This window comes from Patagioenas fasciata, chromosome 2 (genome assembly GCF_037038585.1).
Source record: "Patagioenas fasciata isolate bPatFas1 chromosome 2, bPatFas1.hap1, whole genome shotgun sequence".
Lineage (NCBI taxonomy): Eukaryota > Metazoa > Chordata > Aves > Columbiformes > Columbidae > Patagioenas > Patagioenas fasciata.
Window position 1 is genome coordinate 136,984,095 of NC_092521.1, and position 26,431 is coordinate 137,010,525.

General features: G+C 36.9%; 1 protein-coding gene across 19 annotated transcripts in view; it reads right to left on the reverse strand.

Annotated features, from left to right (window-relative positions):
* Positions 1 to 26,431, reverse strand: part of HDAC9 (histone deacetylase 9) — a 466,647-nt gene that overhangs the window by 24,517 nt on the left and 415,699 nt on the right. For all 19 annotated transcript variants that reach the window (XM_071805072.1, XM_071805059.1, XM_071805061.1 and 16 more), the window contains one exon: positions 387 to 520. In XM_071805072.1, the coding sequence (XP_071661173.1) occupies positions 387 to 520 (134 nt within the window). The remainder of the gene's footprint in view (positions 1 to 386; positions 521 to 26,431) is intronic.

A 26,431-nucleotide genomic window follows, 5' to 3' on the forward strand; every position in this document is an offset into this window, starting at 1 on the left:
ATATCCAGTTCCTAAGATAACTAGATATCTTGCAAAAGCCATTTTTTTTTCCATATTTTTTTTTGTATTTCCTGAAATGTGCTGGAAGGAAGGTCTGGATGGTACGCACACCAATGACTACTAATGATGTGAACCTCACCAAAAGCAATTTTGAAGTATTAAATCTTACTCAGAACTGGGAATGACTTAGTCAAACACTAGAGGATTTACATAACATAACAAACCAGCTCATCTAAGGTCTGCTCATATGTAAGACATGTTCATTTTGCATGGTTTTTATATCAAATGAAAATAAGACTGATGCCATTGTTACTAAGAGAAAATCAAAGAAAGGAGTTTCAACAAACTTGGATCATTCTCTCCACCTACTATGATTTATGTTTTACCTCATTTCCTAAAAGGGCGTTTATACAGGCTTCAGATGCGTCACAGATGGCAGTAAGGTCATGTCCTCCCTCCAGTGCCAGCACAACACGGCCATCCGCTAGCTTCAGCAATTGCTTGGTTAGGTGACCAAAACCTGGTATTTAAATACAGTAGTGCAAATAATTAAAGTAGAACAGATATTACTGGCATATGTCACATCTGCTGTGATGAAAAGCTCACAGATATTGCACAGGGAGCACGAGATATATTTAGTCCAGTATCCTGTTTCTGACTACAGCCCACACCAGATGCTTTGGAGTTAGGTATATGGAATTTTGCATGAGGCAGATGTGAGATAACATCCCCCTGCTGATCACTAAGAACTGGAGATTAGTTGAAACATGAGGTTGTCCCTCTTCTTACCTTCATTATCCATTATCACCCTGGATTCTCTTCCTATTTGCACATCAATGTAGCATATATCTATGTTATTTAGAGAGATCTGATATAATCCTGGTCATTTACGGCATCAAATGACAATATTTGTAGTTAAATTATGATAATATAATTTAAAATAATTGTATTTTTCAAATGAGATGATGAAATTTTTATTTAGAAATTGCTTCTTCCTTTGTATTTGCGGTTTGAGTACAATATACAACCCTGGACTGAAAATAGTGGAAACACATGTTACCTCTTAGCTCCATTTAGAAGTGCTTTTGGAAGCAGCACTAATAACTAGATCACTTATTTTGATTCAAGGTTTTAGTACAAGTTTAAACTGTCCAGAACTTCATAGACATCTCTACCAGTATCAATCACACTTGATCAGCAATGTTCTAAGCAATTCTTCACTACAGACAAAAATCATAGTACTTCATTTTATGTGGTGATCTATAACGGCATAAACACTAACACAAAGTTTTCATCTGTGATTCAAGTACAATTAATTTATTTAATTTTTAACAGCAACAAGAAAAATTACACGAAAAAATGTTAATTTGGAGAAAAGATTTTGAAGGGAAGTTTTGTCGTAGTTTCCTAGGATAACTATTGGTTTTGATTCATCACCTTTAAGTGAGTAATGATAAGTAAAGCTTTGAAACTACTGAAGTTAAATACCCATTGCATCTTGTTCTTAACTTTTCCACCTGGTCTTTTCTAGTTTCTCTATTGATGGTCATCACTACGCATTCCAGTGCACTTCATACCTTAAATAAAGCATTTAAAAGTTACCTGCTAAACCCTAGGGCTCTATAAAGACAGGAAAACCACCAACTTTTTACTATGTTCCAGAGAAGAAGGTCATCAAAAGTTGAAAACTACATAAATCAGAAGCATATTTACTAGAGAAGTTTTCTAAGACACAGACTTTAGGCTTGTTCTGGCAAACAAGCAATCACACAATTAGTTCTGTTTACACCTTAGGACTTCGTTAAGCACATGCCCAACTGTTTTTAGAATAGGGACTTTAAGTATAACAGCTTGGATCTAGCAGTGCAGACAAAAGAAAAAAAAATCTACTTGTCATTTAATCTGTGGATGATCACGGAACACTTGAGGTGAAATATTGGTTCCTTAAGCCACTCTACAACCTTCTGTACTGAAGAACTGAAGTTTTGATTCCAGCAAATAAACTACACTGTGATTCAAATTACATACAGTGTTAAAAAAATCTTAAAATCTTATTTAAACTCAACTCTTCCTTATGAAAAAAAAATAAAACAAAACAAACAAAAACCAACACCCAATCCTCTCTACAAAATACCCAATTTAGACAGGATATTATAATAAAAGTGAAGGAAAGAGTGGAATGAGGATAACCTTTGATCTTTAGCCAATTTCTACTTTCTTTTACCTACAGGATTTATTTCTGTCTGCATGTTACACGTGCAATCTTCAGATTCATAAGAAGAAAGTGCCAACAGCATAAAGTGAGTTGTACATAAAGCATTTAAAGGAAATGAAGAAGAATGAACAGGCACAGACTCCCCACATATATAACTTACCCTTTGGGGCTATGAGAAATCTAACAGCACTTTAAGACAACATTATCCTTCATATTATACAGCTTCTGTGAAGAAGGGAAAGCTCTACCATGTTTCCCCTGCACATTTTGAAAATTTTGTATGACCACAAATGTTGCTACAGCTACCTCGTAATTTTCTGAGGTATGTGTGGCAATAAATGTAAAGACTCTCAGTGCCTTTTTCTTCTTTTAAGCAGCCACACATAATATAGCTTATAAACATTGTTACAATGTTAGTTTGTCTGCTTGGTTTCCTAATGATTTTCCTAATATCAATCTCATAATAAAAATCCGTTGGTGAGTCAGGATTCATGCAATGAGCCATACAGAAAGCATCTTTCCCAGCTGAGATCACAGTAACAAGATAAAGTGTTGTCAAATGAAATCAAATGATGGGGGCTTTTATTCGGTGTAATTACTCCAATGAAGTAAAGGTGACTTGCTGGAAAGGGAGGAAATAATTTTAGCCAACAGTGCCAACAGTGTCGGTGACCGAATGAGTTATGGAAATTCTTAACAAAGGAACTTGGATTCTGTGTCAATGCAGCAACCTAGGAAAGATATTAGCTTCCTCAAGGAAATCCCCTGGAGTGCAGAAGTAACAAAATGGAAAGAAAGGAATCCCAGACAAGTAATCGTTTTAAGATGGGTTGTAGTTCATGCCAAACAATTAAGAAAAACAAGAAGAAAATAGAAACAAGCATCACGAAAAGAATCAGTCATCTCCCCTGATATAAGGAGATCAACGCCCCACTGACCAACTCTAAGGTGAGAAAAGAGTCAGACAAGCATTTTGAATCCTGGATCTTCTAACTCACATGAATTTCTAGAAATCAGTAGCAGTTCTTGGCCCTTCTACTGTGCCTGCTGACAAAGGTGCCTGCTGTGATGTTAGTTTTAAAAGTTGGGTTTGGTTTTGATATGCCATATTACAAAACTGTATGCTTTTTCAGTGCAGCATAAGTTATAGATTAAAGGCAGTTATGAAAAAGAAAGTCATGTTAAAACATCAGTGCTTGATTTTCAGTCCAGTCTTAAATGGATATTGGTTCCTTGAGGCTGCAGGAGCCTTTGTGCATTTAGAGTCTGAATGGATGACTCAATGGCAGGCATCTATCAAACAGGGTTTGAAATGGCCCTGGCAGTACCCACAATTATTTGTGTCTATAAAAGTGAGTAAAAATGTCACACATTAATAATGAAAAATATATCATTTAAAAATCCAGTCATTTCAGTCAACAAGTGAGGGAAGATTGTACACACAGGGGTATTTCTCAAATCTTCTTGATGTGCTTAGTGAATTTGTACTTCAGAGAAGTAGCACATGTTTTAAAAAAATTAGACTCACACAACATGCCAGAAATAGTGAGCATGGTTCTATGCCAACTATTATTTTCATAATTTCCGTAACTGAAACGTTAAAAGTACCTGTTTCCTTCACAGATCAAATATTTAGATATCTAGGTAGAATATACAGAAGCACTTACTATTTGTTTGCTATGATACTAGTAAAGACAACGATGTAACTTCCATTTACAAAAGAAACAACATTAAAACATCACCAAGTAGTTCAGAAAATCCTGCTCACTGGCTGGCTTATGTTTTCCTGACAAAACTTGTGGGTGCACAAATGTACATCAAAGTAATAAAGACTAGATTCAAAAGGAAACTTTTATAAACCATGTTATGTATGAGAGAAATACACAGTATACGAGCTGTTATATGCCAGGCTTTGAAGTAAAAATATAAACTTTTAAAACAAAGGCACAAAACACACTCTTTAATTATAACCTTTCCCTTCCTCCAATGCCATTAGTGGAGCAGGTACAGTCTTCAGGCTTATGTAAGAAAATATTATATTAATGAACAAGCTGCCAGGCTTCAATAAGAAGGACACAGTATGCTGATCACTTGATTTACATTCTAGGCAAGTAATTCAGCTTTTAGTGGACTGATCTCCAGTATAGCACCAAGACCATTTTTTGTTTGTATTTGTTTTCTTTTGTAACAGAGAAGCTCCCCAAGCAATCCTTCTAGTTCAGCCAAACAGCAAGTAATGACATAGGTGAAGCTTCTGCCTCATTTGACTGAAGTTGCTGGAGCAACTATACTCTTTCTGGGCTTACTGGAAATGTTAAGCCTTATAAAAAGAGAAGAGTTATTCCAGTTTTCTATTTTTGTTTTTGAGGCATCCTTTGTCTGACAACCTGAAACAAAAAGTGGCAGAGAGCACGTAAAAGAACCAGGCCAGTTCCCCTCCAATGGACTCAGCACACAACTGTGTTGAGTATCATGGCTGGACAAAGTAAAGCTAGCAAGTCAGAGTTTGTGCGTACAGCCTCCCATTTTGAGAAAAAAACATCTGAGAGTCAAGACAATTTGTGAATGTTATTCTTTTCACATCCTTTTCTCAGCAGACAAGGAAACGAACCATATGGATGGGGCACACTCCCAGCCAGCACCACAGCACTCCTTGTTTGCATAAACAGTCATATACGCAGCTTCAATTTGCTCACCAGCAAATGTGCAAACACCCAGTTAGCAGGGACTAAACCTGCCTCAGCAGAAGATGGGCCCCTTCCTTCTCCCCCACTGTGCATGAGGAGAGCAGATGTCTCCTGCACAGTCACTTTTTGGGTGGCAGCAGGCTGAGGAGAGTGGTGTTTCTGGCCCTTGCTCAGGGAAGGAACAAGGACATGTCAGTAACCGAAAGGCTTGTGAAGCTTCCGATTTATGGAGAAAGTCTCAGCTTTCTCAGCCTCAGCAGTGGTGCCCCAACAGCCCTTTTGGATTCAGCATCTTAAAAGCTACAGTCTGGCTCTAAATTACAGGCAGAGTTCTGGTGAGCTCCTCTGGCTACTTGGAGCAGCCAGGAGAGGAACACATGCAAAACACAAAAACTCCACAGTCTCCGTCCTGGACCTCCAAACATGTATTTAACTATTATTTACCATTTAATCATGTCATTACTCTCTAATTTACTTGAGAATGTGTTTTCCTCTCATTAAAACTGTTACAATGATCGCTGCCAAAAGTCTACCCACCAGTGTTCTGAGTTCCTTCTCTGTGGTTCCTTCATGATTATTTGATTAATTTTCATTGATATTCTTCCAACAATAGCATCTAACATTAACTGGATCAGTTTTTACATAACTTCCTGAGTCATCAGGCTACATGTCCTAAATAAATATGTCCACACAGGAGTCAAAAGATAATTTACCCTTCCAGCACTGGCAGGAGCTAGGACATTTTGTAAAGCTTATGTTCTATGATAAGAAAACACATTTTCTTTTCAGATCTTAATTGAGGACTTTTTATTCGATCAAACATTCATTTGGATTAAGTCAGAGGTTTGACTCAGTTGGCAGTATATGGCCCTGAGCATGGGGGAAGGGGAGATTCTAATGCCAAATACATTCTTCTGAAAAACATTTTCCAAATGGCTGAAATTATGAATGTTAGTGTTGAGGTACCTGAATTCAAATGGTAGAGATCTGGCCTCTAGGCATTAACCGCTGATTTCTTGCTTTTAATACCAGAGAAGGAAGCTCAGTAACACTTCAAATTACATGTCTCAAGCAGGCATTTAATTTAGATTAAATTAGACAGTAATTGTATGTTAAATTAATACCAATGGTCTCCAGAACACATTTTTTATGAATTAATAATTTATGTAATTGATGTTTTTATTGCATGCCTGTTAGTTCTACAGTAATACATTTTCCATAATTAGCTGCTCTTTAGCTGCTACACTGAACATAACTTATTAAATCTCTACTAAGTACACACTCAAAGATACATAGGATACCTCTTAGAAAGCCAAACAAAGCAAACCTATCTCACTACAAGAAAAAGCCACCTTGACAATGGATGGTCTGGGCATCTTCAACTGTCTTGAGATATGTATGTGTCCAAGAGGGTCATGTAGCTCACTGCATTTGCTTAGTCCTCTGGGAAGGAGGAACTTGTATTCTTCCACCACACGATGACAATAGTGACCAACTGAGAAAATGATCCTCAGAGAAAACACAAGGAGGAAGGACACTGCCAAACTCTGCTCCCAACTAATTCATACTAAAAAAAAAAAGGAAGGGATTTCTTCTGTACCATGTATTATCACGAAGTAGGGGTTCTGCATCCTGCAGGAAAGGTCATAGTGATGTACAACATAACAATGATGTTTTTAGAGCTGTTATAATGCTGTCATGTGGATTCAGAGGGAAAATATTACAACCACAGATTTCAGCTGCCAGACTCAAAGCAAGAACCTTTGGATATTTTCAAAACTGGCTGGATGTTTTCAGCCCTGTTCTTACTAGTTATTTGCTCTGTGTATTCCTTCTCGGTTTCCTCACTTTCTCTTCATTTCTACCCCATTTCACACCTAGCCCAAGTAATAATTTTTCGATTGTTCTGTCATCCTCTCCTTTTTTTAAAAAAAATTGCTTCCTAGCCAGGAACATATAGCTGTTCTGCGTCAGAAGCCAAGAAACCAAAAGGGGAAATGTAGAACTGCAAACAGCAAGATGGCATTTCAGAATCTCGGATTCTCCATGGGGCTTAGGGGGCTTATTTTCCTTCCCCTCCCACCAGCCTGCCCCCCCCAACGCCGGTCCCGCCAGGGTTAAAAATCCCTCTAAAGAGATTCTACAGGGATAGTCTAATCAGGCTGATAATTACCTATTGAAAATCTGTCCCACATTTGTGAAATCTGTCAACTTGATAGTGCAAGTGATACTACTGTTATCATGATAACTTCTTCCAAATCTGATCAAATTGCTCAATTTAAACTGATGTACAATATAGGCATCTGATGTTACAGATTACAGATGATTATATCTCCAAATCTGAGTCCAAACTCAGTAAGGGGTTGGCTAGAAAACAAGACATCTGATAAAAAAATAATTCAAAGTATGAGGAATTTGTTTCTAATCCACACTGGAATGAAAATCAGATACTACTATTGACTATCCAAATAAATCAGTAAGCTTGATTAAGTTTGGAGTACTTTATTATAATGCTACTGCCTATAAAATCAACTTGACAATTTTTTAAAATATGCAGGGCAAAGTTTCTGCTGCTGTAAATGAGTATAGCCAAAATGTGGGCACTGAGTTATGACTGAAAACAATCTGATGGGAAGATCTAGACTTATTTCCTTTTATAACTGATGAAAAGCCAAGTCAGTTAATTTTGAATTGACCCAAGAGACTAACACAAAGGATCTGATTTAAAGCCCATCACTCAGAAGCTGAGAACAGACTGCCATTTTCTGAAGATGGTCTACAAAATTCTGCCAAGAAAAGCAGCACGGACCAAATGATCTTTCCAACATATACAGTTTCTCAGAGTCTACGAATTAAGGCTCTCACTTTTTTTTCAGTCATTTATTGACCCTGCCACATCAAAATATCGTGTTAAATTAAGGTCTAGTTCCTTAGCCAGTGTTAATCAGCATATACCATTATCTAAAGACCTGGCCTCCAGATGTGGATCATTTATCATTCCAAGACCAGGGACATAGATACAATAAGCATATCAGGGATGGGTTCTTGTAGGTGGATGGACTTGAGGTAAATACTCTATTTCCTGATCAATTTGGCATCAAGTCTCCTGGTGAACTCAGTATCAGAGGTCTACTGCCCCTCAGGATTTTGATCACATTGTTTAATAAACATCATTTTCTAATATCATGATGGAATAAGGCAGTGCATTTCTAAGGGATTTCTATACATCTCGAGTAGTTAGTTACTTTCCCTCTGGCCTTGTGCCCGTTAACCCCACCTGACATATGCTATAATCACCCAGAAATGCACTGCCTGTCACCACTTATTGAAAAGGTAATGTGTAAAACTCACTAAAGGAAATGGTATTGAAACTAGGCTTGGGGTCTGACTCCTTACAGTCTTCTGATTAATTGCAATTTCCAAGTAAAATATATTGAGCAACTTTCTGTTATGCTGTTCTGTTACCAAAACGTGTGAGAATTAAGGATGTGATTTCAACCCATACAACAGCCCTTTTGTCCCTTTTCGTACTATTAAAAAGGACACACAGATGCCTTGAAATGGCAGGTAAAGCGCCACAGAGTAAAAGAAACTGTAGCTACCATTAGAATGACATAGGTGGCTCTATCCAGCCTTCTTCCCCAAAAAAGAAATCATGTCAGAACCTTGTCACTCATTACACAGCAGAGTTTGCAAGAGTCTTAACCTGCTGGGAGCATAAGAAAAGGTGGTGGGGAGTTGCATGGGCCTCCAGTGAAGGCAGGACTGATGCTTCTGTGTTCTAATACACAGGACAGGGAAATATGCAGAAGACATTTTTATTTTATGTTCCCCAGAACGAAATATATGACCCATCCTCATCACAGATATGCACCATTTTTAAAGAATGAGAGCATACAATACAACTTGTGACATGGAACAAGTTAATTAGAATAGGAGTGGCCTCATCATTTCCCCAGAAATTCTTTCCCTGCCTGGGAAAACATATGAGAATAAAATCTTTTCTTGGAATATCTAATATCTCATCCCTGTCTTGCCAGTCTTCTGACACACAGTTCTCTGGAAGAGTCCTTCTGTGAGCTTCTGCAGCCAAGCGGCAACCCACAAACTACCTCTTGAGAACTAGTGCTCCAGAATCTCTCATGGAATTCTTCACTGAGTGGTTTTCTACCTTAGAGAAACATAAAATAATGATCATAACAAAGCCTGGGTGAAAATTCCTTTAGGTGGCTGATCAGACATAGGGTACTACTTTCTGGATTTTCTCAGTGTGAGGAGCAGAGTCACTCAGGAATGATGTGACTCTGCAGAATCTGTAAGTAGGTAAATGACCACTATCTCTGCTGTTACCATAGCAGGAAAGCAGTATTAAGGGAAGCTGAAAGACCTAAAATAATTGGTAATCTTTATCAAACAATAAAAGCATCAAGACAAACAATGACATTGCTGTGCTACACTTAGACCTACATCCAGCTAACTAGTGTCAAGGTAATTTGAGGACTCCAAATGTTGTTGCAGCTGCATTACTATAGTCAGTTATTCTCCTTAAAAGCTGGAAGTTCATAACAGGGCAAAAATCTTTCATTCAGTGTTAAGATACTGTTTCTTGAGCAACATCAGTAATTCTGTCTTCAAGGGAAAACAGTACATCGGTTTTTCTAAATGGAGACACAGAAAATCTACTACCGGAATAGCTACTGCTTCTGACTCTGGAGTTTTTACAGTTAGAAGTGAAACAACCTGCTACCAGAGCTCAAAGGTCCCTAGTGGCCCCAGAAACTTAGCAAACAATATATACCAAACTGCAACATCAGGATTGCATTTATTTTTCCTTCTGACAAAGATGAAAAGTCACAGTAGCTGAAAGCTTAGTCAAAAATTATTCAGACTTCATAACAAAACTTCTTAGAAGCCCTTCACAGCAAAGGTGTTTGACTATCTCACTGCAGATAACTAGAGAAGATCAACAAGGAAAAATAACAAATTCAGAACAGCTCCATTCATTGGAGCATGCAGTGGTTTCTCCAGCAGAGAAGGATGCACACTTTAGTCACTCTCAGTTTTGGCTAAAGTACTGATTTCATAAAATAAATGGTCATGGACCAAAATTCTACATCTTCCCACAGTTTTTACCTAATATTTTACAGCTGAATACTACATTAGAGGGAAATAATTCATTAAGTACACATGAGAGAGAAAGATGAAAGAATACAAAAAACGTGCCAAGAATATTGGGCAAGGGATAGAAGTGTATGTTGGGTTAATAAAAGATACTGCTAATATATAAGATGACAAATACATACATTTGTGACTAAGAAGCAATAAAGGCACATAGGTGAAATTACGGGATGACTGAGTGGAGGAGCAAGAACAAAAATGAGTGTGAATATGAAACTAAACATTATAAAGGAATTAAATTTTCTTATAACCATTAGGAGTGGTCAGAAAGCAAAGAGAGCAGAGAAGGTTTATCACCTTATTTCTGTGAACAGATGCAGAGTATTTCTGAATCCTTCTCCAGGAATATACTTTAGTACTCTTTATACACAGAGGAAGGTGAGGCAGTCCCACAGCTGTATTGACCTTAAAATTATTCCGATTTTGTCTGCAGTGAACTCTGGATTCCTCAGTGACCAGTTACTAACTCAAACAAAGTCTAAACATAGGCAGCTGTCACTGAATTGAAAATCCAGTATGTTTCAGGTGAAAGGTTTGTATGTGTAGGCAAAAATGTTGGTGATAACACTCAAAAGTAAACATGGTATTTAAATAAGCAGGTACTTGACAATAAGCTGGTCTCCCTGGGAGCAATCATGTCACTTGCCATTTATTCAGACACACTACCATACTGTCACAGACACAAAATCTGAAGTAGTCTCATGGCTATAAGAGATTTATACCTCTGAAACTGTGAACAAAATTTGGTCAAGTAAGGGTAAATATTTCCTGTCTTTTAGCCATAGTAAAATATGTTTAGAAATTGTGAATGAAATCCACATTAAACTTCAAAGACATATTTGGAGCTCCACATTTTATCAACCAGAACAGAGATTTGACAGTGAATGCACAACAGTTCCCTGAACTTATCTAAACTCAAGGAATCAATAGCAGTTTCTCCTTCTAAACTTCAAGCTACTTGTATATCTTACCAGACTATTCTAGTGTGTCATCACAAATCAAATACCTTTCCATATATACAAATCCTTAGTGGCAGTGGAAAGGGTGGTTTCTGTCTCCCTCCCAGGTGATACGTGACTCCATCTTGAGATGATAATCCCTGTCATATACTCAGCCTAACCTGGAACAGCTCAATGGTGGCCTGGAAGGCTTTTTAACAAAGATCACAAATAAAAGTGTTCAGGGCCAGGCTGAACGGGGTTTTGAGCAACCTGGTCTAGTGAAAAATGTCCCTGTCCATGGCAGGGGAGTTGGAACTAGATGATGTTTAAGGCTCCTTCCAGTCCAAACCATTCTATGATTCTATGCAAAAAAAAAAAAAAAATATTTTCCTCATACCCATTGTGAATTCAGTAAATCTACGTATTTATTATAATGCTTGCAAGGACTTGGTGCTCAAATCTGAGTAGAAAACATATCTGAGGATAAGTGTTTGCAGGTCAGTAAAGAAAAACCTCGTTTACAAACTCAAGATGACTTTTGGTGGTGGTAGCTACTGATAAAGCATTTATTTAGTGTTAAAACCTATAGAAATCAGAGTAAGGCCTGGATGTTGCCTATGCAAGAGGAAGCAAATCCAACATGTGGATCTGGCAGGGCTGATACAGGTGTGAGTGAGCAGGTGTGTGGTGGCAGGCAGAGGCAGATGTAAAAAATGCTTTGTTTCATTCTATGGTATTCATGTTGCTCAAGAAACGGGGAGAAACAGTGCTTATGACCACTTCTGACTAGGAGGTTTTTACTTCTTGTACATGCTGTACTGGGTTTTCCTGCATCCTCACTGTGTCTGGAAATGCTCAAAAGTCATTTTTTTCAACATTACTATTATCCATTCTATGGGACTATTATATAGTGCACAGAATTTAATGTTTGGATCAGAGCTCTGTCTGAATTTCTGGTTGTGGCTTTTCATGGCCAGTTGCAACACACAAGTGACATGCTGGTTGATGTTACAAATTGGACAATTAGAAAAGTAAAAGCATTTTTATTTAATCTGAAATTAAGATTCAAGAAACAAGAAATCTAGAGCTCCACAGTTCCACTTTTGGATCAATCACTTTTAACTTACTTTCCATTATAGAAAAGAGGATAACAGAAAAAACTGATATACAGGGAAAAGGTAGGGGAATATTTATTTCCTCTATGATTTAGGCAGAAACTTTGAAGCTAGCATTTATTGCTGGCATATAGTTTACAACCTGAACGCAGTCCTGTCTATACCGAGAAAAACAAAGGCCCAGAATAGAAGATGTTCATTTAATTAACCACTCTATCTTAAAGCATATGCAAAAGGAGTCCATTGTGCAAGCAATCATAAATCTCACTTGGCCTAACTTCAGAGTCATTGACCTTACAACCCAAATAATGTTCCTTTGTGCACAGTTTTTATACGCAATTTCTAGATTTACTGTTTCAAAGAAAGACTGTGTAAACAAGTTCAGCTAAGCCTAAAATGAGAAACCCACAAACTACAGCTGGATGACAATTTGCACCGAACTGCAGAACTTGTTTTGGATAGAGTCTCTATTGATGCTGCTTTCAGTGGATCCAGATTCAAATTTTTCATTTATTTATTTGCACATGCTGATGATATCTTAATCAGGAATGAAATGAGAGGAGGAGAAATGACAAGTTTTAGCAGTTCATTGGACAGCAAAGACTATAATAGGAAAAGGTAATGACACTTTGCCAGCCCAAAAGTATTCCATTGTCAGTCATCAAAGGACTGCTACAAATCAAAAATTATGAGGACTTCTTCAAGAAAAAGGCAGAAGAGGAAACATAGGTAACATAAATGTAACTTCTGTTTGCTCTCTCTTTAATTATCCAGCATTTCAATATCTCTTTTTTCTATCAACAAAATTTCAGGTCACATTTTAATAAGTTCAATATTCAAAGCACACATATCACTTCCATACGTGTATTCTAAGTGGTATCCATAAGGAAACAGTGACAAGTCCCTTTCTTCATTAAGCATTTTAAAGCCTTTAATACAAAATTTACCAAAAATGAAAATATAAATAGTAAATATATAGTAAATATATAGTAAATATAGTAAATATAGTAAATATATAGTAAATATAAAAAAAATCTGCAATTAAGTCTGAGAGATTCTTCAAATGTCTCTTAGGCTGACAGGCTTTCTTGGTCAGCCTCTTCTGGAGAGCTCTGGTACTCTGAGTCAGCCTCTGGAGGCTGCACTGGCCATCTAAGGGGTCTGTGCTTTCAGTTCAGACCCCAAGGCTGGGTGGTTAATGTTAGGGCAGCAAAGAACATCTCAAACTCACTAGCAGGTTATCCTGGTCCTTACATTATATGGAAGCATGGCCAATCTTTTATACATTATTAGAACCAATTAAAGTATTACTTACAAATAAATAATTCAGATAGTGTAGACCTGCTTCATGCTTAAAATTCTGTTTGTAAACATATGTTAGTATTTGCCAAATGCTATTTTCAGCTTAGAGGCTCCCTGCAGACTGCTTACTTTGATTCCTAATGTTAACTATCCATTTCTTATAAGTGCTCATAAAAGAATATCCTATAGTACCTGCTCTCTTAATGTGTAGTTAAAACTTTATACACAACAGAAGAGGGATTAAATAAGATAAAGTGATAAGTAGTAAATAACCAGTTCTCTTGATCACACAAATTTCCAGGAACCTTTGCTAAGAAATATCACTCCTCAAACTTCTATGAGAACACAAATTAGAGCTTGTGACTATTTTTTTAATAGGAAATGAAAAAGGAACATGAGCAGGGATGGAATGAATGAGTTTTAAAATTCAAATAAATGTTTGCTAAAAAGAACAGCATTTTCATTCCTGTTTGCCTCGGCCACTTGCCCCTTTTGCAATCTGATAAAACAAATGAGTCAATACAAATCAAGATGACCTAGTAGAAGAACAGCAAATGGCCACTGTAAAAGTAAATGCCAGAGGAAAACGGACACCATAAAAGCCCCAGTTCCGCAATTTTTTTTTGCAAGCGTGTTCAACTGGTGTGCTCTGGCCAGACACTTTAAAGTCAGACATGCCATTTCACTTAAGGAGAGAAAACAGAAAGGTCATGTCCAAAGACAGTCAAAGAAAATGGAATCACAATGTGACCTGTTACAAAGTTCATATTTTGAAAAGAAAATAGTAGAAACCTTGCACAAATGACATTTCATGAGAATCTGTCCATTCTTCAACCATATTTATGTGATAAACCAGAAATGTTATTCTTTCCTTCATAGACATACTGCCTTGTTTTCATTGATTTACCCTGAATGTCAAGGAGTCTTCCAGAAAACAGTGGATAAGCTGAGAATTTATGCAGTTCATAGTCACTATCAGACAAATCACTGCAAAGTTTCATTTTCCCCATTGCATGTCTGACAAAACTGCAAGACAGACGAATACAGGTGTTCAGATATATTCAGACAACAGTCATTTTCTTTCTCTCTTTTTAATATAATATTTTGTCATTTAGTCTGGTGAAAACATTATGGTTGGTAAAGTAAGATCAAGCAATAATTCTAATTTTTTAAAGCCTTTAAAGCATTTTTTGAGAAATATGGGAGCTTAGACAGCACATTTATTTAGTTTTAATTTTTGTGCTGTCATACATCAGGACTGAAGTCCTGATTTAGAACACATGCAGCTTGCCTTTGAAGTTTTGGTTGTTTTTTAACAATGGCAAAAAAAAAAAAGATATAAAGAAATTAAACAGCACCAAAAAAAATCATAAAACAGGGCTTTTGTGCTCTTGATTTATATATTGTTTTTTATGTTTGTTTAAAAAAAGCTTTATTCTCAATAATCTTTCATGGGGAGCTTTGCTCTGACATACCTTAATTTATCTAAGCCTTTTCTTCTGTGTTGACCTTTCTTTTCTCTCTCCTATCCCCTCAAGTCTGTGAACAGTACTTTGTAATATCATTTCCATTCAGTAGCAAAATGAATTTGTTTGAATTCTTCTGAAAATTAAAAGAGTAAAAAATGCACAGTGATATGCTAAACTTATATTTTTGGACAAACCAAATAAATATTCCAAGTAAACAAGACCTCCACATGAAACGGCTTTTTACTTCTAGTTCTTGCTGGACTCCCCGTCTGGGTTGCGCATGTGCTGTGGTATACCTTGTCCTTTTGGCCAAGTTACACAACACTGGCGTTTTCCAAGGAAGTGCATGAAAGCTGATAGTTGTCATTGCTCATTTTTGTCCAATGTGCTGTAACAAATACGAACCAATGCCATATTTGTTTGTTCTGTGGCCAGCTTTTTCCTGTTATTCTCTCTCCCTTTCAGCTCAAGGACTAAATTGTCAAAGCAACAACAAAAACACCACCACTGGCTTTATAGTTTTACTTCTCCTCAGGGTCTTTCGTTCCCTGGAAAATGGTAGCGCACACTAATGTCATCTAAAGGTACTGCCACCATGTGCTGCTAGGACCAGCTTTAAGTACAGTCTACCTTCAAAACATATCAAAAGTAATTTCTAGACAGACCAAGGCCTGAAAGTGTCCAGATGTTTGAAGCAGAACAATAACAACACCACCCCCACCCACTCCCACCCTGCCCCAATTCTTATTTGGCAGCCCAAATATATACATGTACAGTATCAGTCTGTATGTGTAGAACGATAGGTGCAGGGCATTTGTGGTAACTGAGGGGTTGGAGGAGCTGGGACTGACAAAAGAGCTGGAATTTGTCTAAGGTATTTAGGAAGGTTAACAGCTGCCTATCAGGAGTTTAGAGGGGACCTCCTCACTCACTGTCTCCCTTCCCTTACCTTCACTGTCCCATATCCATATGCTTCATCTCTGCACCCCTTCTGAAATAGTACTTACTCTTTACAGTGAAATAGTGACAGCTGCATCTGAGGAGGAAGTTCTTTCCCAGCAAAATAACAGAACCAGTAAAATCTCCTATGACCAACACTGACACATGGATTATGTCAAAACAGTTTTTCCCAGTGAAGTGTACTGGTAAACCTATTGCAAAGATACCTCTGAGTTCCACAATACCTCTCTTAAAATCCATATGAAGAACCTGTGTAACATTTTGACTGAATATAGAGGTTTCTGCAGTTTATTTTATTTTTATGGAATTTAACTATCAATTTTAGCACTCTGTGTTGATAGAAAACTTGCTTATGATTTATTTTAATTTCATATTCAATCCATGACCTTTCTACATCTTGAAGTGAATATTGCTGGATGAGAAAAAAAAAAGTTTTATTTTAACATTCATCAGGATTCTTCTCCCCTGTCTTTAAAAGTTAGCTGTCTCACTGCTGTTACTCCTCTAAGCTAGTTATTACTCAGTGAGGAGACAGGACTCTCCCCAAGAAGATCTGTTGCACCGATTTTCAGAAAGAATGAAGATCTCCTTGAAATTAAACAACTCTCTATATTGACTGTGATGGACAACTCTGGTCTTATTAAAGCTTATAATGTTCAGAAGTTAATCTATAGCTCTGAAAGACTATTTATGTCAAGGCAAGTGAACTTTGTTTTCATCCACCAGGGTCATGGTTTGACATTGTGAACACGATATGCTCACTGATAAGTTTCTCATGTAAATAAGAAATTAGAGATTAATGCATTTAGATGAAATTCAACAAGGGCAAGTGCAGGGTCCTACACCTCGGGAGGAATAACTCCACACACCAGTACAGGTTGGGGGCGGACCTGCCGGAAAGCAGCACTGCAGAGAAGGACTTGGGAGTTCTGGTCTGCAAAAGGTTGACCATGAATCAACAATGTGCCCTTGTGGCCAAGAAGGCCAACGGTATCCTGGGGTGCATCAGGAAAAGTGTGACCAGCAGGTTGAGGGAGGTTCTCCTCCCCCTCTGCTCTGCCCTGGTGAGGCCACATCTGGAGTACTGCATCCAGTTCTGGGCTCCCCAGTTTAAGAAGGACAAGGAGTTGCAGGAGGGAAGCCAGTGGAGGGCTATGAAGACAATTAGGAGCCTGGAGGATCTTTCTTATGATGAGAGACTGAGACAACTAGGTCTGTTCAGCCTGGAGAAGAGAAGGCTGAGAGGGGATCTTATAAATGCTCATAAATATCTCAAGGGTGGATGTCAAGAGGATGGGACCAGACTCTTTTCAGTGGTGCCCAACGATAGGATGAGGGGCAACGAGCACAGACTGAAGCATAGGAGGTTCCATCTTAACATGAGGAGAAACTTTGAGGATGACAGAGCACTGGAACAGACTGCTCAGAGAGATGTGGAGTCTTCTTCTCTGGAGACATTCGAAACCCACCTGGACACATTCCTATGTGATCTACTCTAGGTGAATCTGCTTTAGCAGGTGGGTTGGACTAGATGGTCTCCAGAGGTCCTTTCCAATCCTAGCCATTCTGTGATTCTGTGATTCATTCTTTGAAGTAGATTATGCCTCTGTTAATACCTCAATAAAAATTACTCTTCCTAGAACTTTTACAGGTTATGGAGCCCTGTTTTCAAATTATTTTCTTCATTTAAGCAAGTTAAAATACTAATATGTTTATACAATATTATTCTATTAGTTACTAGGAAATTATTTACAAAAATATTCAATATATAATAATGCTATCTAATATATTTATAATAATTATTAAAATCTCAAGATAGCAGGGGTGTTTTTATATGGAATTTGTGGAAATTATGTAGAAATTATGGTTGTTCTACTGGTAACATGGAAGAACTCATATTAGCATGTTGTAGTAATAACATTTTTAGCTTTAAATTCTATTCACCTATGAATACCTTGTAGAATATTTCCAGATTCATAAACTTTGAAATAATTGTATGCAGATGGGATTTCTAAGCCAATTTTTTTCCATTACTCCCAGTAATAATTCCTCAGACTACACTTCTTCTGACTCAAAATATTTGTTATCCTATCAAGCCACTTTTCACCTTGCTTTCTTTGGCTGAGACATACATGATCATCTCTTTTATGCTCTGCTTAGTACTTGGCTCAATCTGCCCTTACACATTTTTATTTCACTCTCCTTTTCCCTTGAATAGACTGGCTCTTCTCTGCTAACAACATAACAAAAACTTGGTAAGTGGTGTGCATTTACCAGGGTGGCTTTTAGATATTTCTGGAAAAAAAAAAAAAAAAAGGAATTTGGCCATTTGGTCCAGGCATTTTAGAAGTTAAACCATCCAGTCAAAAGAATGGTTCCAGCTTGAATGTTTGACGTCCAGCTTGGTCAGCCTCACACCTGGGATGACCCAGGCTGAAATACAGGAAAACATCCTCCTCCATCATGAACTGATTTGCTGCTCTCAAGCTCTTTCTTTCAGATTAGCAGTTGACATATCTCTTAACAGTGCCACGATAAATATCTATATTGCTTCAAAAAAGAGACATTTGAAAGAGGGGAATGATTGCTTACATAAGATAGATAAATTGAAGCAAGTAAAAATAAAATCTCTAGGAACATGTTCCAAGAGTGAAATCTGGACAGATCAGTCTCCCAAAGGTAATAAGTGATACAGGTCATTAGTCCGAAAATAACACAGAAGGTATAGCTCAGTAACATAGTGATATAATAATAATAATAAAATAGAGTAGGGAATGTTCCTGTGGTAGCAAGGCGGCTTTTCTCTGACCTTTTGTGTGGTTTTATTTAATGCTCTTCTGAAGCAAAGTCTACTAATTGTGCATCAGTTTTCTTAAAAGTTAAGGAAACAATCAGAGCAAACCAATGTATTTCCCAGGTGCACTTGTCTTTCACTAGAGTTTCAACAAAATAAAAAATAAAAAAGGTACCAAGCAAGGATAGTGTTATTCAATGGACTAAATTAGATAGTTGAGTCACCATGACAAGAAGGGTGGATAGATTTTGAAGAAAAAACCAGGTTACTCAAGACATCATGTTTGGCATCTGGTTTACAATACTCAAATTGTCAATAGTCAGTCAAAGCCAAAAGACTGCTATTGCCTTTTGGATGACATATATCTAGAAAAGTGATGACCAGTTACTCACTTAAATATGTCCTCTCAGTTTCTGATTGAAGTATATGTCCTGCCTTAGAACAGAATATATTTTCCACCTTGTCTTTTAGAAATACTGGGTTTAGGTGTGACAAGTTGTGATGGTCAGTATACACCATGATAGAAGTGGCTGAATGAATAAAGTGGTTGTGTTTTAAGATGTCCAGTTCCATTACATTCAATTACAATTTTTTCTTTTAAAGTAATGAAACATAATAAAAAATGAAACCAATAATCTATAAGTATTTTTGAAAATTTTAAGCAAAAAAATCAAATTAGCTTTATTTTTCTTACTTTACCATTCTTTTTTAACCATGAAATGCAGATTAAAATATGGAAAATTATTTCGTCTAAATGGAAGACACTTTTCTTCTTTTATGCTCTAGAAACTCCTTTCTCCTCTCCTCTCCTCTCCTCTCCTCTCCTCTCCTCTCCTCTCCTCTCCTCTCCTCTCCTCTCCTCTCCTCTCCTCTCCTCTCCTCTCCTCTCCTCTCCTCTCCTCTCCTCTCCTCTCCTCTCCTCTCCTCTCCTCTCCTCTCCTCTCCTCTCCTCTCCTCTCCTCTCCTCCCCTCCCCTCCCCTCCCCTCCCCTCCCCTCCCCTCCCCTCCCCTCCCCTCCCCTCCCCTTCCTTTTTTCTTTCTCTTTTTTCTTTTTTCTTTTTCTTTTTTCTTTTTTTTTCATCTTTTCTTTTTTCTTTTTTTATCTTTTCTCTTTTCTTTTTTTTTCTATTTATTTTTAAATTTTCTTTTTTCTCCATTTCCAAACTTTACTGTATCTGTGATAAAGTACTAAATCTGATAAAGCAGATTCAATTTCTCATTCTTTTTGAAAGCACTACATAAAAAGTTATCTTCATTAAGTGCCATTGGGAGTCCAGCATCACATAATTAATCAGAGAATTCAGTAGCTTCATATCCATGTGATGACTCAAGTTCAAAGGGGACAAAGAGATCCTGTTTGTTGTTTTGCTTCACGTAAACTATTAGAACTGCACAGACCCCCTTAAGTGTTTTTTAAAGTAGTCTTTATTTCCTATCAGTAACATAAACCTTTATAGAAAATGGTGTTAATTTAGATAATTTTCAAATTGTAATGTGATTTGGAAAAAACCCCCAGTGATTCTCAATGAAGTGGAAGGACTGAAACTCCTGGTGGGTACAAACATTTCAGATCTATTACTTTTTTTTATTTCCCTTAAACATCTTGGCTTAGTAATTCTGTTTGACTTCTGTGACCTTGATATTTTTCCTCAAAAGGTATGCTGGGAAATTCCCAGAGTTGTGCTCTGTGTGTGGGAACGTTTACACCCAAAAGGGTCAAAAGAAAAAAATTACATGGGTCGGTACATATGCACTGTCTTCACGTATATTCTACAAAAGTACAGCAAATATAACTGAAACCACTAAAAAATAAAGTTTTGTTCACTAGGTCATATAAACATCACAATTTTCTTAAACTCCTTTGATGTAGTGTATTTGCTAATTAAGTTACAAGTTTTGAAATAACATCTTATCACTTGATCAATAGGTTTTCCTTACAGTTTTTTTCCCATGGCTTGATGAAGATTTAAGAAGGTTGCTTACTCAAGTGTTTAGTTGAATGAAAAATTACTTTTAACATGTTAGTGCTGGTTTCTGAAGTTTAAACCATACTAGATTCCATTTCACCACTTTTACTTGTGTACTAAGATGCTTTGAAACATTGGACATAAATGTGCAATTATTTTAAAGCTGATTACATAAAACTACTTGAAATTCCTAATAAATTTGTTAGTACACAGAGCAGTCATATTCAAACATGATTCTACTGCAAAGCTATTCCTCCAAGATTCTTCGTGTACTTGGAAGGATCTATAACTTCCAGCCAAAAATAAAGGTTTTCTTTGTAATAATATTTGAGGCTACAGATACTCACTATTTTACTAGAAATAAAATAGATACAAATACCAGTTATTGGATTTGATTTGTCGGTAGTCAATATCTTTTTTCTACAAAAAATAAATATATTCTTGTTCATTTTTTCCATTGTTTTTGTAGAAAGTGTACATTTTAACTGAAAGAAACAGAAAGACATCAAAACGAAGATTTTCAAAATAAATTTGTGAAAATATATCAGTTTTTAAATTGACATTTAGATACATTTCAATTTTTAAATTGATGTTTTCTTTTTGCAGCATAACAATACTATGCAAAAAATTGTAAGTTATTCTTTCTAAACCTTGAGTTTTGCTTAATAATCAGAAAGAGATCCAGAAGAACATACACAGTATGCCTAAACTGCAGTCATAAATGAAAACATAAAGTATGTTGCAATATATGTGAATAATCACCTTTCCATGCAAGACAATTATTAAACACAAATCTGAGGTTAAGTAATCACATTAGGAAAATGATTTTGAAGGTACCACATTTAAAACCCAGACATTTTATTGAAGGATATATTACATTATTAAATGGAACAGCTTTATTCTGTTTTGCTTTTAGAGATCATTAATTCATCTTAAGTAAGGAAAAAAAAAAGATTTAGAAATCAGCCCTCACAACCAAACTGCACCTAAATGGATGCAATGCCAGATACCAAAAATTTTTTGGTCACCATATAGCTAGAGAAACAGTCTTTTTTACACACAGGAATCTAAAGAAAAGGGGTAAGACTATGGATCAAAGGAAACAAATATTAGTTCATGCTAACATTTGTTATCATAAGCAGAAACCAGGAATTAACTGAGTTTTAATTAACTATATTTTGTTGTTCTGCCTACATAGTTATTCATAGTTTCTTCTTCCAAAGAAGAAAATATTCCAAGATCTGTCCCTTTGTCCATTTTAGTGTATATGAATCATAATCAATGATGGAGAGAAAAGAAGGAATATGAAGTAAATAAATTACTACTAAATGCATTTCAAATTGATTTATTTTACAGCAGAGCTATTTTTCTTTCCAAGTTAATTCTATAAAACTTCAGGAAATACTTAAATAACAACTTTCTCATGTGAACATGCTTTTGAAGACTTTAGCTTCTGTTTTCATACCATATTAATACTTACAATGCAAGGTCTGTCCCTGTAAACATTACTTATTTTAGTAAATGTTAATCAGGTTGGTGGAGTGGTCTCAATCAGCAGGACTGCTCAAAGTGAGTAAAAGCTTGTGGGATTAGGACCTACATTCTTGCATTTCCAGCAATTTTATGGCAATTAGTTGCTATGAGCAAGAACAATTCCCTTAAAACAAAACATCACCATCACCCAAACCAACAAAAGTAATAAAAAATGCTGGAAAAAAGAGTAGGAATTTTTTTTTAATGTACCACTGTTTGATAACTTGCACCATTTTATTGCAGATTTCACGATAATAGGTGTTTGCATTAAAGCTGTTGTAATCAGGAGATTGCAATGGAATCTCACTGTTCAGTTTATAAAGAAAAGGCTGGAGAGAAGAACTTAAAATATGGAAGAACTTTGACCTAGGAGCTACACAACATAAAGAAATCTGGGTAGTATTTTAAAAACTGCTACAATATTTTTGAGGTCTGAAGCAGTGCTTTTCAAAGTCTAGAATTGGTAGAGATTATATTCTACTTGAAAAATTAATTAAGGTGCAAGCATCTTGTGTGGTGCTGCATAAGATGTGACTTTTTGAAACTACTGCCATGAATTGATGTTTTGAGTTTAGCCACATGGGTAAGCACTCATTTCCCTTTACCTACAAATAATTAACATACCTGTTATAAGTCCTATTTTAATAATTTTTTTTCTTTGTGCCAATAGTACCTTTAACATAATTTTTAAAATTTCATTTTATATGTTTACTTGGGTAAGCAAACAAACAAATCAAAACAAAAACAACACAATGAAAAAACACAACAAAAACTAAGAAAATTGCCTGGGATCAAAACTAAAAATACCAAGAAAATCTTTTCAGATCAGTGAAGAATTTCTGGTGCTGATACCAGTCAGACCTGAAGTGTACTTGATACTGGGATAGTGTGAAAAAGATGAGTTTGCAGACCAAGAAACAGATGGCCCCTTATCACTGCATGGGGCTAAACACATAAGAGCAAACTTCAGAGACACCTTACCTTTACCCTGTCTGTCCCTATCAGGAGAGGCTGTTATATTGAGGGTTATTGCCTCTCTAGCCCTCCCTGTGATCAGCTTTTGAAGTCCATGGCCAAGCGACCAGTGTGAGAATATCACCCCAGATAAGAGGTGTTTGCTCTGTGAAATATTCAGGACAGGAATCCATGGACCAGGTGATAGTTCAGCAGGGAACCACAAACTCCAGCTAATATCTTCTAATCCCCTGTTGGTTTGAGAACTACCCACCATAAAAAGCATAACTGGCTGTTTATTTGCACAAGCAAGCAGTAACATCTTAAAGTTACAGTCTGCCTTAAGTAGTAGGGATGTGAAGCCCAAAGAAATGAACCATCCAAGCTTATAATCAAAATTGTGTGTGCTGCCTTCTTCTCTGCCTAATGAGATGTAAACATTTTGGCTGGTGTCTCTTTTGAAAGATATTAATCAAATATATTGGTTAGAAATCACAAAGGATAGTCCAGTCTACAAATTATGTCTTCTTTTATAGCATTCTGAAGCTGTGAACAATATGTTAAAAATTTTCCCATGGCGCAACCAAGTAAATACTTGTGGCACATTTCTATTTATTACAGAGAATAGTTAAATTCTAAGACATAAATCATGCTCTTCTACTAAAGGCTTTACAAATTCCCAAAGGCAAGCCTAATTCCCAATGCAACGATGCTATAAAAGATCAGACGCTTTGTTATGGAGAAATCGACATTTGGAGATGTCTTTCAACAATTTTCTCTCAGGGCCCAATCCTGTGAAAGGCACATGCATGTTGCTGCAGACTGTGTCAAGCTCTATTTGTTTCAAAATGGCCCTAAAAGCTTATATTTAATTTGCTGTATTTAATTTGTAATCTGACAAGTTTAATACTGCCTAAGAAAAAAAAATCTCTTCCTTCTACTAAGTGGCAGTCTTTTGGTTTCAATAAGGAAGAAGATTTCCGAAGTTTAAATCTCAAAACTGAGAGAAAATGCTAAAATTTTACCTTTTTTGCAACCCTCACTTCAGTTATTTTCATTAGCCAATGTCACTACTGTAGCATGAAAGAAAACATAACTAGAGGTAGGTGAAGAAATAAGGGGAGATGAAGAAAAAAGGAAAATAATTGTTAATGGTTCTGTAGATCCTCTTTTTTTTTTTTTTTCTTCATTGTAATCTATCCTCCACCTTGTCCTCAGCAACTGCCCTAAATCAAGGAACTGGCACCTGATGCATTCTGCAGATGGATCAGCACTGTATATCTGGAACACAGCACACAGGTGGCTTTTTACTTGCATGAATTGGTTAACTAGTCAGCAGACACATCTTCTGTTTGTGGGGCAGGAGCAGGAGTGGAAAACGGAAATCTCTCCTGGCTGATTTACAGAAAGGGTAAGTGAAAGAGCAGGTCAGATCAGCTCTTATTTATTAATATTTCTAATTGCTCTCACTTCCTGGTTAGGTAGATCCTTTCTGGAAGACAACCAATCAAACACATAGTCATTGAAAACACTGAGCAATAACAGGATCAGCCTAAGATTTCTGAAATCTTTAGATGTCTTTTAAATACAAATTCAGTTAGACATGATTTCCCCAAAGACTGAAGATGAGGATTTCCCTGGTCTCAGCAAGTGAGGTAAATTTTTCACTGATCTAATTCTGTTTCTCTTGGTTCAAATCCATAGTGCAAGCCATTGACACATGCTTACTTGTCAACATGTGAGGGCAGATTCCTCAATGCATCATTAGAATTGTCCATTTTTTTCCTGCGTTTCTCCAAGAATTAATCTCTTCTCCAGATGGAAATCCACTTCTACCTTCACCTTTACCTTTTACTATGCTATATCCTAGAGAGGATGCTAATTTTATACAGTGAATTCCAATCTCTGCTCAATTTCTACAGGAGCCACCAGACCACTCTTCCTCACAGAATAGGATTTCTGGAATTTTATACATTTTATGTGCATAAATTTAAATGTAGTGTAAATGCCAATAATGTACCGGATCCTGGAATCACTGGCAAATAATTCACTGATTCACTGCAAGAGCAAACTTAAGGAGTACAATGCAGGAGTAAATGCAGCATAATCTGACATGGGAGACTGGGCAATCCAGTGGCCATGCCCAAACGAGGGGAGATGCTATGGCAACCACTGCTATGGGCTAAGAGGTAAAAGAAATCAAAATGCTTTCCTTCTCCCTATAAATCCTGTGAAAATAATTGTGTCTGAGGGTGGATCACCAATGAACTTATCTATTTTGATGCCTTTCACATTGTACCAAACAACCATTCAATAATTATTCAAGAAATCACCCTAGAGAAAAAAACAAACTTTGCTTTCCAAAGTGAACAACTGGAAACAAAGTACTGACACTATGTTTTCTTGCTGCCAGTCACTGGGTACCCCGTAGCTTCCAACAGACGAAAGGAGCAAAAGGAAAATTTCTCATATGAATCAAGAAACTCCCCTGTGAAAAACTATATGAATGATCATTGCGCCACCCCACCTCCAGTGGTTTTATCTCTGTGTCAAAAGTTAAAGATCTATCCTGCTCGACAACCATCTTATCACCTCCAGTACCACAAAGATAACCAAATTATGTAAACCAAAACCAAATCTCTGAAATCGGAAGAATTCAGACAAGAAGGTAGCTATGGTAACTGAGTTAATTTAACAGCTTTCTGCTACCAAAAGGTATCCTATTCTGTCTCTCCCTTTCTCTACTGTCTCTGCCCCACTTCCACAGATTCATAGCCCAACACTTTTTTGGCTGATGAAGTTTTCTGATGGGCTGTTTTCAGAGAGATCTGACAAGAACCAGAGCCAGTGAAAGGAAAGTAAGGGACAATTCAGAATGGGAAGCTGCATGCAACCCCTGTTTGCTACAGCAATGAGCTGTTGGAGCAGCTCACACCATTTACTGAAACTGCTCTCAGAAGCAGTTAGTGTCAGACTCTCCAAGATCATAGCCTCTTGTACTGACAGTTGAGTCAAAGACTTTCTTCCTTGTGAAAATAATAAATTAGACATGGCATCATAAAAGTGTGCAATGCTATTTTTAGAGACTTGAACTGTGTTTAAACAGCTATCAAGTCAAAACTACTACTCTGTTTAGCCAGCTGCCAATTTGCATGGACACTGCCTGCCTGCCTCTAACATTTGCCTATTACATTAGCCCAAGCAAACCCAGTCACAACCTTTTTGGAGGCAAGTGTCAGGGAAAGTGTAGTCCCTCCCCAAAGACATTACAATCACTCTACCCCAAAAAACTCACAGTCAGTTCAAGGTATTGTCC